This window comes from Scyliorhinus torazame, chromosome 6 (assembly GCF_047496885.1).
Source record: "Scyliorhinus torazame isolate Kashiwa2021f chromosome 6, sScyTor2.1, whole genome shotgun sequence".
In the NCBI taxonomy this organism is placed as follows: domain Eukaryota; kingdom Metazoa; phylum Chordata; class Chondrichthyes; order Carcharhiniformes; family Scyliorhinidae; genus Scyliorhinus; species Scyliorhinus torazame.
In genome coordinates this window covers 289,096,058-289,108,535 of record NC_092712.1, presented here as the reverse complement: position 1 = coordinate 289,108,535, position 12,478 = coordinate 289,096,058, and the positions used below count along the sequence as shown (strand labels likewise).

At 46.8% G+C, this 12,478-nt stretch overlaps 1 protein-coding gene across 1 annotated transcript in view; it reads right to left on the bottom strand.

Annotated features, from left to right (window-relative positions):
* The window catches only part of LOC140425484 (collagen alpha-6(VI) chain-like), a 210,699-nt gene that overhangs the window by 97,933 nt on the left and 100,288 nt on the right, over positions 1-12,478 (bottom strand). The window contains exon 18 of the mRNA XM_072509802.1: positions 10,514-10,576. Within this exon, the coding sequence (XP_072365903.1) occupies positions 10,514-10,576 (63 nt within the window). The remainder of the gene's footprint in view (positions 1-10,513; positions 10,577-12,478) is intronic.

Below are 12,478 nucleotides of genomic sequence, written 5' to 3'. Positions count from 1 at the left end.
AGCTAAATGGCTGTCACTTATTTTGTTTAGTTGAAACAGGCGCAATGTGTGTACATATTCTTTCTCTCTGCAAAGAGCAGGGCCCTGTGTATATGTAGATTCCAGTGGACATGAAAGCACCATAATGCGAACCTGGCTGTCAATCTTAAATTGGTTGTCAGCATAATTCTTAGCATGTTGCAGATTACTTGACGAATGTTGTCCAATTGTGGAATCACATCTAATGTTGGACACTGTGTTTCGAGTTTTGCAAGGATGGGTTGATTGGGTACAGTCTGAACTTTGTCCATGTGAACAGTGAAAGGGGCATTCTGTTTGACATGATCTACCAGTCTTTGGGATGTACGACCTACATACCTAACGTAACACTGGCACTGAAACTCATACACCACATTACTCATTTGTGATCGGCAAAATGTCTTTTCAGCTTGATAGCAGCATCATGTTAGTGGCGAATACCGCTGCTTAATAACACCATGAAACAGCTAGTTTCACCTGATGCTCAAATTTTTGGTATACCTTGCCCTTCCACGGTAATCTCGGATAAATTGGACACTTTTCAGGGCCCGACCATTCCCTTTTAAGACCCCCCTGAAGTGTTTACTGCTCCATGTGAAAGGGATAAAGGGAATGCAATCAGATCCTCTAATCCATTCCAATCTTTATCCGCCTCAAACAATTAACACCACTATAAATTCGGTGGTAAGAGCCTGTGAGAGGTACAGATTGGAGATGGCTATTTTGAGCACTCAAATGCTGCTTAGTTTTCTTTGCCTGGATAGGATTTGTTAATGTACTTTTGGAGTTTCTTCAGGACTTCTGCTGTTGCTTCTACTCATGGCTGAGGACCAGGTATTCCATAAACAGATCAGAGGTAAAGTGAGGCCCATAGAACTTCACAAATTGTTACAGAGCGGATTGAAGGCATTTTGAGGTCATTTCAGTACCTGGATAAATCTGAGAAAGCGCTGTTGTACAAACAGTCAGAATCTCCAGGATAACAACAGCATAATGTGTGCTTCAAAAGCTGCTCTGAACAAAGACTGACTGCCTGCAGAACCTGAAGGTGATGATGCTGAGTAGGAAGAGGCACCACACACACTCCCATAGCATGAGGAAGATGTGCAGGAAAGGGAGAGGTTTCATAGATTTCATAGAATTTACAGTGCAGAAGTAGGCCATTCAGCCCATCGAGTCTGCACCGGCTCTTGGAAAGAGCACCCCACCCAAGGTCCACACCTCCACCATATCCCCATAACCCAGTAACCCCACCCAACATTAAGGGCAATTTTGGACACTTAGGGTAATTTTGGACACTAAGGGCAATTTATCATGGCCAATCCACCTAACCTGCACATCTTTGGACTGTGGGAGGAAACCGGAGCACCTGAAGGAAACCCACGCACACACGGGAGAGGATGTGCAGACTCCGCACAGACAGTGACCCAAGCCGGAATCGAACCTGGGACCCTGGAGCTGTGAAGCAATTGTGCTATCCACAATGCCACAGTGCTGCCCGAGAGGTATAATAGTCGCAATCAGCTGACTGACAAGACAGAACATGGCTAATAACTCAGTACTTCCAAAAAATAAAAGCTGCTTGCAAAAAATATAAAATCACTTCATGCCTGCTTGCAGCCCCACACCCTCAAAACATCTCCCACAATGTCCAAGATTACTGCCAAATTCCATAATGGAACAGAAGTCTCCATATCCTTCCCATCATCTAGCTCTCGAAAATTGAAAGCTTTCACAGAAACAAATTAACTGTTGGGTCAATCTGCGTTTACTTTAAGCAATATGAAGTTCTTGAGATGTCAGCGATTTTGGCCAAGCCATATTCACTGCGCATCTCTCATTTCCCTGAGAATGTAATGTTGGGTCTTCTGCTTGAACCATCACGTTTCTTATAGGTGCAGTAGGTTCAAATTTTCAGATATAGTCCCACTGATTCTGAAGGAATGGGGATAGTCAGGTGTTGCAAAAATTTGGAGTGAACTTATAGATGATAATGTTAAACAACATTGTTGTTCTTCTCTGACGTAGAGGCTGCAGGGGAAGAACACGCTGTTGAAGTAATAGTGCATCCTATAGGTCAAACATAGCACAGTCACAATGTGTCAGAGTTGGAAGTAGTGGATATTGGGTGTTCGGGACAGTGAAAAGCTCAGTGCTCTAACCTGAGTATTGCCAAGCTTCTTGAGTACTGCTGCAGCTTAATCCAATGAGGCAATTGGTTGCCCTACATGTTGCTCTACAGTCCTGACTAATTGAGCCTTGTAGATGGTGAAGCAGCTTTGAGGAACATGGAATAGGAGTAGGCTCATTAGCTCTTGCGCCTGTTCCACTATTACATTTTTTCATGGTGGCAAGGTGGCATAGTGGTTAGCACTGCTGCCTCACAGTGCGGTTCAATTCCGGCCTTGGGTGACGGTGTGGAGTTTGCACCTTTTCCCCATGTCTGCGTGGGTTTCCTTCCACAGTGCAAAAACGTGCAGATTAGGTGGATTAGCTGTGCTAAAAATTGCCCCTTAAGGTCCAAAGATGTGCAGGTTAGGTGGGGTTGCAGGAATGGGGCGGGGGAGTGGTGTGCTCTTTCGAAGGGTTGGTGCAGACACGATGGGCCAAATGGCCTCCTTCTGCACTGCAGGGATTCTATGCTTCTAAGAATCTATACCTCTCATAACTCTTGCCAGCCAAAATCTATTAATCTCAGATTTGAAAATTTCAATTGGTCTCACCTCAATCATTTCTTGGGGATGAGTTTGCCTATTCTATTAATGAGTTCCCTTAACATCCAGGTGCAGAGAGAATGCAAGAGATCGATCATGAGCCGGCTGACTGCTCTATTACTGGTAGGGCAAGTACATTGAGATAAGTACTCTGGCCATGCACATAATGTCCCTGAAAACTTTTTGGCACTGAGTGACATTTCTTTAGGTAAAAAGATCTTCCTCCAGCCAGTTGTACTACCCGTTTTGGGGACTTCCCACCCTTGCTCCTCATGAGAATTTGCTTCCTTGACTTTTCTCTTGACTGCATGATCATCACTGATGCAGCTTAAAAGCCTTTATACTTTTGTATAAACCTGCCATGCTTGAAACAGTTGCTATCTCACTATTTGGTATTTGGGCTCCGTATCTAAGGAAGGATGTGCTGGCCTTGGAAAGGTTCCAGAGGAGGTTCACCAGAATGATCCCTGGAATGAAGAACTTGTCATATGAGGAACGGTTGAGGACTCTGGGTCTGTACTCATTGGAGTTCAGAAGGATAAGGGGGGATCGTATTGAAACCTACAGGATACTGCGAGGCCTGGATAGAGTGGACATGGAGAGGATGTTTCCATTTGTCAGAAAAATTAGAACCAGAGGACACCACCTCAGACTAAAGGGACGATACTTTAAAACTGAGATGAGGAGGAATTTCTTCAGCCAGAGGGTGATGAATCTGTGGAACTCTTTACCGCAGAAGCTGTGGAGGCCAAATCATTGAGTGTCTTTAAGACAGAGTTAGATAGGTTTTTGATTAATAAGGGGATCAGGGGTTATGGAGAGAAAGCCGGAGAATGGGGATGAGAAAATATCAGCCAAGATTGAATGGCGGAGCAGACTCGATGGGCCGAGTGGCCTAATTCTGCTCCTATGTCTTATGGTCTTATCTCTAACTATCTTGCACTCTGCCAAAATATGAATGGGGGATTTATCACACAACCAGCTTCACTTATTTAGGTGCTGAACCAGAACTGTAATGCTCCCACTCCCCACCATTGGCTGTGATTGTTTTGCCTCAAAAACACACTATGTGGCTAATTTGGGTTCTGAAAGTAAATAGAGGCCAGGTGGTGGTGTTGGTGGCCATCCTGATGCAAACCCAACAACAGGACAAGAATCCCACCTATTTCCTCTTGGGAATGTTTTAGTCACAAATCTATTTCCAAGTCTGCCAAATAACCAGGCACACTGGGGTCAGTTGTATTACTCACAGCTCTGAGGTAGAATGCCATAGGTCGACGCCAATGCCAGGATAATCTAGACTGGTACATCAGTATGATATTGACAGTGTTTTGCTATGCTGTCAGAGAAGGTTTGTTTCGGTGCATGCTAAAAGTTTCATGTTACTATCTGAAGAAAAACAGTAATTTGGTCAGCACGGTGGCACAGTGGTTAGCATTGCTGCCTACGGCGCTGAGGACCCGGGTTCGAATCCCGGCCCTGGGTCACTGTCCGTGTGGAGTTTGCACATTCTCCCCGTGTCTGCGTGGGTTTCACCCCCACAACCCAAAGATGTGCAGGATAGGTGGATTGGCCACACTAAAATTGCCCCTTAATTGGATAAAAAATGAATTGGGTACTCTAAATTAAAAAAAAAGAAAAACAGTAGTTTCTTCAACCAACAATACAAAAGATTATTATAAAGATGTAGATTAAGTGGTTGGACTTTAGGCCTTGTGGTGCGCAACTTTTCATCCAATTAGGAACACTGGCAGTAATGTGTTGTGTGAAGCGTTTTGAGGTGTTTCTATGAGTCACAATAAAATGCTATAGCAGTGAAAGTCCTTTTTTTTTAATTTAGAGTATCCAATTCATTTTTTTCAATTAAGGGGCAATTTAGCAAGGCCAATCCACCTATCCTGCACATCTTTTGTGTTGTGGGGGCAAAACCCATGCAAACACGGGGAGAATGTGCAAACTCCACACAGACAGTGACCCAAAGCCGGGATCGAACCTGGGACCTCGACGCCATGAGGCGACCGTGCTAACCACTTGCGCCACCGTGCTGCCCCAAAATGTCCTTTCTAACCACTAGAGAGAAAATATATCGACTTTTACTGTCATTCTCGTTGTGGTAAGCGATATGTTGCGTCTGTACAATGTAAATACAGGGCAGCTGAGGAAAGCGGAGTTATTCCAAAGGTAGAGAGTAGCAGCTCTGGAAGTACAAAGCTGTAAGTACTGATGGCCGAGGTCACAGCCAGAGAATTTCTACAAAACATAGCTATAAAATTATAAATTTTGGAGACCGACTTGCATCTGATTCATTTGAAAAGAATTCACACCACATCTTAGTGACAGCAATTGTTGTCTTTGCTTAATAGTTGGCTGCGAGCCAGGAAGGTTAGAGTGAGTTTGACAGGGGCCAAGTTAGAAATGTTTGGAGCAGACAAGGGTTATAACCTGATAAAAAACACACAGAAGTAGCTTATTCCACATCAGCCAACTAGATAAGCTTAACTTCAGTAAGGCTACAGAATGGATAAGGTAAAGTGATTTGAATGATGTAGAATTGCAAGAGAAAGAACTGGATTTGATGAATATACTAGTATATTCAATAGGTGAGGAAGTGAAAGTTTTTTTTTTTACATTCCATTAAAATTAACTCAGCTGTCCAGGAATAGAACAATATTTTCAAAACAATATAAAGTGGATTTGAAAACATTTTGTAAACTGCAGAAATCGAAGTTTGAAAGCTAAAAGAAATATAAAACAGAATCAGTGGCCACAGCCATCTTGTCCTTTGCCATTCTGCATAGCAAAATCTTGTGATCATGTTGCAGCAAGCCCATGGACTCTGAGTTAACCCTCACAGAAGACAAAACGAGTGAAGCTATTCAGGGACAGTAAATTGTAATCAGATAGTAAAGAGAGCAAGTATCTGTGAATTGTAATAGGGGAGATAAGAACAACAGAGATAAGAATGCCTGAGCCAACCCCAGAGCGACAGGTACCTTCCCGACCCCACCGGAAGGTGAACCCAACCTCACCGCCCCACGAGACCAGAGCGGCCCACGCACAACCTCCTCCAGTGACCCTGACACCGCCACCATCATCCACGACCCCGCCAAACGCAATCACTTACCTTACGCAAAGCCAGCCCTGCCATCCAAGAGCAGCCGCCGACCCAGGAAGAGGGGAAAACGCGCCAGCCTGAAGGTGAAACTTAAGCTACGCAGCTTCAAGACTCCTCTCCCCAGCGTACTCCTGGCGAACCTCCAAGCGATTGAGAATATGCTGGATGACCTCAATGCTAGACTTACCTCCCAGAGTGAAGGGAGAAACTGCTGTGTGCTCTGCTTCACCGAGACATGGCTCACTCTGGCCACACCAGACTGCGCCATTCAACCAGAAGGTTTTTCAATCCACCGGATGGACTGCCCGATGGCCTCAGGCAAGTCAAAAAGTGGGGGTGTTTGCCTCCTCATCAACACCTCCTGGTGCGCGGATGTGGTGTCCTTGGCGTGCCACTGCTCCACAGACCTGGAATACCTGACCGTGAAGTGTCGCCCCTACTACCTCCCACGTGAATTCACCTCTGCCCTTATCACAGCAGTCTACATCCCACCCCAGGCGGAAGTGAAGAAAGTACTTGACGAACTACATTCCACCATCAACAACCAAGAAACAAATCACCCCGAAGCCCTGACAATCATGGCTGGAGACTTCAACCAGACCAACCTCAGGAAGGTCCTACCCAAACTCCATCAACATATCTCTTGCCCCACCAGAGGTGCAAACACCCTGGACCACTGCTCCACGAGCATCTAAGGTGCCTACCGCTCCATTCCCCGACCACACTTTGAGAAATCCGACCAGAAGTCGGTATTCCTAATTTTGGCTCACAAACAGAAACTCAAGCGCGCTGAGCCAGTCAAGAAAACCATGCAGTGCTCGTCCGAGGAATCTGAGGACATCATCCGCGACTGCTTGGAGTCTGTAGACTGGTCCATATTCAAGGCCGTGGCAGCTAACCTGGACGTGTACGCAACCACTGTCACAGACTTCATCAGTAAATGTGTCGAGGACTGTGCACCAAAGAAGACAATACGGGTATTCCCCAATCGGAATCCCTGGCTCAACCAAAGGGTTCACTCTCTGCTGAAGTTCCGGACGGAGGCGTTCAAGTCTGACGACCCTGACCTATATAAGAAATCCAGGTACGATGTACGGAAAGCCATCAGGGATACAAAAAGATAATACCGCATCAAACTAGGGTCCCAGGCCAATGACACTAACCCACGATGACTATGGCAGGGCCTACACAAAATCACAGGCTACAAAGCAAGGCCAGGTGGAATATCTGGGACTGGAGCATCCCTACCCGATGATCTCAACAAGTTCTATGCCCGCTTTGAGCAGTCAGCCAATGCATCAGTGCCACCCGCCCAACAGCCCTGGACACACCCATACCCACAATTACAGCCTCAGAGGTAAGAGCTGCCTTCATGAAAGTGAATCCGCGGAAAGCGACGGGCCCCGACGGAGTTCCTGGGTGAGCACTCAGAGCCGGCGCAGACCAGCTGGCGAATGTATTCGCAGATATCTTCACCACCTCACTCCTCCGCTCTGAGGTCCCCACCTCCTTCAAGAAGACCACCATAATACCAGTACCAAAGAAGAACAAGGTAGCCTGCCTCAACGACTACCGACCGGTGGCCTTGACGTCTATTATCATGAAATGCTTCGAGCGGCTAGTCATGAGACAGATCACTGCCAGCCTCCCAGACGGTCTCGATCCACTGCAGTTTGCCTATCACTGCAACCGGTCCACAGAAGATGCTATCTCCCTGGCTCTACAATCAATACTCGAACACTTCGACAACAAGGATACCTATGCTGTTCATCGACGACAGCTCGGCTTTCAACACCATTATCCCGACAAGACCAGTAACTCAACTCTGCAATCTTGGACTTGACCCCTCCCTGTGCAGCTGGATCCTTGACTTCCTCACCAACAGACCACAATCTGTCAGGGTAGGCAAGGCACCTCCTCCACAATAGTCCTCAACACCGGGGCCCCACAAGGATGTGTGCTCAGTGCTCTACTGTACTCCCTATACACACATGACTGTGTGGCAAGATTTAACTCCAACTCAATCTATAAGTTTGCGGATGATACGACTGTGGTGGGCCGTATCTCAAACAACGATGAATCAGGCAACAGGAGGGAGATAAATCACTTGATAAACCAAAAACAACCTCTCTCAAAATGTCAGAAAGACCAAGGAACTGATCATCGACTTCAGGAAGCGTAGCGCGACACACACTCCCATCTGCATCAATGGCTCTGAAGTGGAGATGGTCGATAGCTTTAAGTTCCTGGCGGTCAGCATCACCACCAGTCTGTCCTGATCCACTCACTTTGATGCAACAGTCAAGAAAGCCCAACAACATCTCTACTTCCTACAGAAGCTAAAGAAATTCAGCATGGCTGCATTGACTCTCACAAACTTCTACAGATGTGCCTTAGACAGCATCCTATCAGACTGCATCACAGCTTGGTGTGGCAACTGCTCGTCCCATGATCATAAGAAACTGCAGAGAGTGGTGAACTCAGTCCAACGCATCACACAAGTTTGCCACTCACTCAGTGATTCTGTCTACACCTCCCGCTGCCTCAGTAAGGCAGACAGCATTGTTAGAGACCCCCCTCCCACCCAGGCTTTGTCTTCTTCCAGACCCTCCCATCAGGCAGAAGATACAGAAATCTGAAGAGCTGCACATCCAGACATAGGAACAGCTTCTTTCCCACAGCGACAAGGCTCCGCAACGATTCCCCCTCGGACTGATCTCTTCCCTGTAAGAACACTGTTCATGACGACCGATACTGCTCTTGCCAATGTATTTGCTTTGTTTGCCCCCTTGTTCCGCACTGTAACCAATCACGGTTTGTCGATGTACCATTTGTCAATGTTCTCTGTTGATTATTCTTTTTGTCTACGATGTACGTACTGTGTACGTTCAATCGGCCGCAGAAAAATTATTTTCACTGTACTTCGGTACATGTGACAATAAATCAAATCAAATCAGAGTAGGAAAATAGCACGTAAGGATGATTGATCAGATTAGATCTCCCCTTGTGAATTCATGTTGATTTTCCATTTCACTGCAGGTAATCAATTCCATTATTTATCATGCGGTTGAATTATGTGTCTGCTATGTTGTCCTTTTTGAAAATTGATTCGTCGTTGCCTGATTCGTCGTTGTTTGAGATACGGCCCACCACAGTCGTATCATCCGCAAACTTATAGATTGAGTTGGAGTTAAACTGCATTTCTCTGGTTCCAATACACGACTACCTCCCCGATGACAATCAGAATGGTTGGAAGCTGTGTATGTCCTAGAAATGCCACTGGGAGCCTGGGCAGGGATGACAGGCAGTCCCATCACCATGAACTGTCCAGGTAAATACAGGCTCGCGAGGCTCAGCAAGGGTGAGAATGGGAACGAGGGGGCTCAGTGCTGAGGGGTGTGGGGATCCAGATTCAGGAGGACAGGGCTGCAGTTAAGGGTGGGGGGGGGGCAATGATGTGGCAGAGCACCAGTGGCAAAAAGACATCTAAGTGGTCATTAATTGGCCACTTCAGGAACTTAATGGGCATGGAGCAGGGGACTGCCAGTGCCTCCCCAACAAAATTCCAATGGATCAAAGGGAGGCAAGTAGGTTGTGTGATGGCAACCTGTTGAATTTCGGATGGCCCCAGCCTTCAAGCCTATCAGCAGGGAGGTATGAAATCCAGACTCATTTCTCGCAAAAAATGTTTTTATCTGTCTGAACATTTCATAACCTGGGGTGTCATTCTCCGACCCCCCACCGGGTCGGAGAATAGCCGTTGGCCGCCGTGAATCCCGCCCCCGCCGGTTGCCGAAGTCTCCGGTATACCGGAGATTCGGCGGGGGTGGGAATCGGGCTGCGCTGGTTGGCGGCCCCCCCCTGCTCGATTCTCCGGCCCGGATGGCCCGAAGTCCCGCCGATAAATTGCCTGTCCCGCCGGCGTAAATTAGAGTACCTATTTACCGGCGGGACAAGGCGGCGTGGGCGGGCTCCGGGGTCCTGGGGGGGGCGCAGGCCGACCTGACCCCGGGGGGTGCCCCCACGGTGGCCTGGCCCGCGATCGGGGCCCACCGATCCGCGGGCGGGCCTGTGCCGTAGGGGCACTCTTTCCCTTCCGCCTCCGCCATGGTCTCCACCATGGCGGAGGCGGAAGAGACTCTCCCCACTGCGCATGCGCGGGAAACTGTCAGCGGCCGCTGACGCTCCCGCGCATGCACCGCCCCGACATGTCATTTCCGCGCCAGCTGGCGGGGCAACAAAGGCCGTTTCCGCCAGCTGGCGGGGCGGAAATCCCTCCGGCGCCGGCCTAGCCCCTCAATGTTGGGGCTCAGCCCCCAAAGATGCGGGGCATTCTGCACCTTTGGGGCGGCGCGATGCCCGTCTGATTGGCGCCGTTCTGGGCGCCAGTCGGCGGACATCACGCCGTTTGGGGAGAATTTCGCCCCAGATATTATAACTCAATATAATGCTGGTTTTCCATGCATTTGAGGCATGTGGCTGCCCATAAGAAATTGTGACATTGCAGTATAACTGATCATCTCCAAAACCCCCAAAACATCAAGAACCTACATTATTCAATCCAGCTAGTTACATTCGACAGATAACATTCTCAAACAGGCCGTCAGGAAGAGTGTTCCTTACAGTCTTTGATTATTGCACTGGTCCTTTTCTGAAAATTACTTACCGGGTCTCCTCGGGAATTAGTCTCTCCACGATCACCTGGAATACCTTTTGGGCCTTTTATACCCTAGAAATTAAGACAAACAAATATTAGTTCTTGAAAATATTTCAATTTATTCCATAGGAAGGAATGGTGTCACTGTCCAGCAATATAAAGAGAAATTTGAACTTTCAGTGACTGGCTGAAAGGATCACACAAATTTTCAGGTTTTCTGACTTTTACTGTAACAAACAAATGTAAAGCAACAATGACTAAACATTATTTCAGTCGGTAAATAAACTTTGGAAACGATCCCTCATTTAACTTTTTAAATTGAAAATCTACCGCCATATTTATACTTTATACTGCTCATTAAGGGAACCCTTCATTCTCCAGGAATCATCTCTAAGCTATTCTCAGCTTCTGATTGCTTGCTTCCGTTTTCCTTTTCCAGCTGGGTGACCTCAAACACTGAACTGGCTTTTATGGTGAAGGTTAGCATGAAGGTCACTCCCTCTCATCAAAACTAAGTGAATCACCCAGCATCCTTTAAATTCTCACAAACTGAGTCTGCCCAATCCAATTGTAAGCTTCCACCCGCATTCTGCATGGTAAACAGTAAAGACTAGTTGCCATTATATTTGGCTTTTACTCTCAGGACTTTAATGCCATGCCAACGTAATGCCAGCCCATCATCCCCACTCACTCTCTATTGCCCCTTACAGTCTCCATGCTACCTTCATACCATACCAACTCACTAACCCATGACCCCTTATAGCCCAATGTCAATGTAATGCCAACCCATGCCAAACCACCCAACACCCTTAACCCTTACTCCTTCAATGCAGCTCACCCACTATCCACCATGAGCAGACCTCAGGAGCCATGTTAAGATGGAATAAAATAAAGGTCTAAATTTCAAATACAATATTTTCAAAAGCACTTATGTAGGTGAGAGCCCATTCATAGAATCATAGAATTTACAGTGCAGAAGGAGACCATTCAACCCATCGAGTCTGCACTGGCCCATGGAAAAAGCATCCTACTCAAGCCCACCCTATCCCCGTAACTCATTAACCCAGTAACCCCACTTAATCTTTTTGGACACTAAGGGCAATTTAGCATGGCCAATCCACCTAACCCGCACATCTTTGGACTGAGGGAGGAAACCGGTGCACCCGGAGTAAACCCACACAGACATGGGGAGAATGTGCAGACTCTGCAAGTGTTTAATCACAAGTATTTAAGCTCTTATACAAGTGATCTTCTACTCATAACCCCTTTTGTAACCTCTGAGTTCTCAGTCACACTGTGAACTTCAAGCTCCTCTGATGGGGCAATTATAGCATATGGAAAGCAACCAAGCATTTATAAGATGTATTGATAGCCCCTGAAGAAATGTCAAAAGCGGTTGTACTTGCTAGATCAAAGAAGTTTCACTCTCGCAGACACAAGCTGCCTTTTTAAAATTTCTAACCGTCTTGATATTTGAATAATTTCACATAATGAAATTTATACAGGTCTTATTCACGCTTCAAAGCCTTTACATCTACTCATAAATGTGTGATTTCCACGCTGTAGATTAGCATTTTTGCTACGGCACTGATCTCGAAGAGTGCTGCTGAGATTGGGTTTCTCTCATGTGTGACTCACTTTCAATTCCTGGCAAAACTGAGATCTATCAGAAATGGAGACATGGCTTCCAAATCCAGGTTTTAAATGTCTGCGGTGTTTCCACGACTATGCGACAAACTGGCCCTAATCGTCTATCCAGTGTCAGCATTGTTAATATCCTCTAATTTCTACCTTTTACCCTAATTTCTGGACATTTCCTAAAATGACAATGTTATAGACTTCATATGTGCAACAGAATGTGGGCGGCACGGTAGCACGGTGACGAACACTGTTGCTTCACAGCACCAGGGACCCGGTTCGATACCCGGTTTTGGTCACTGTCTGTGCGGAGTCTGCACGTTCTCCCCGTGTCTG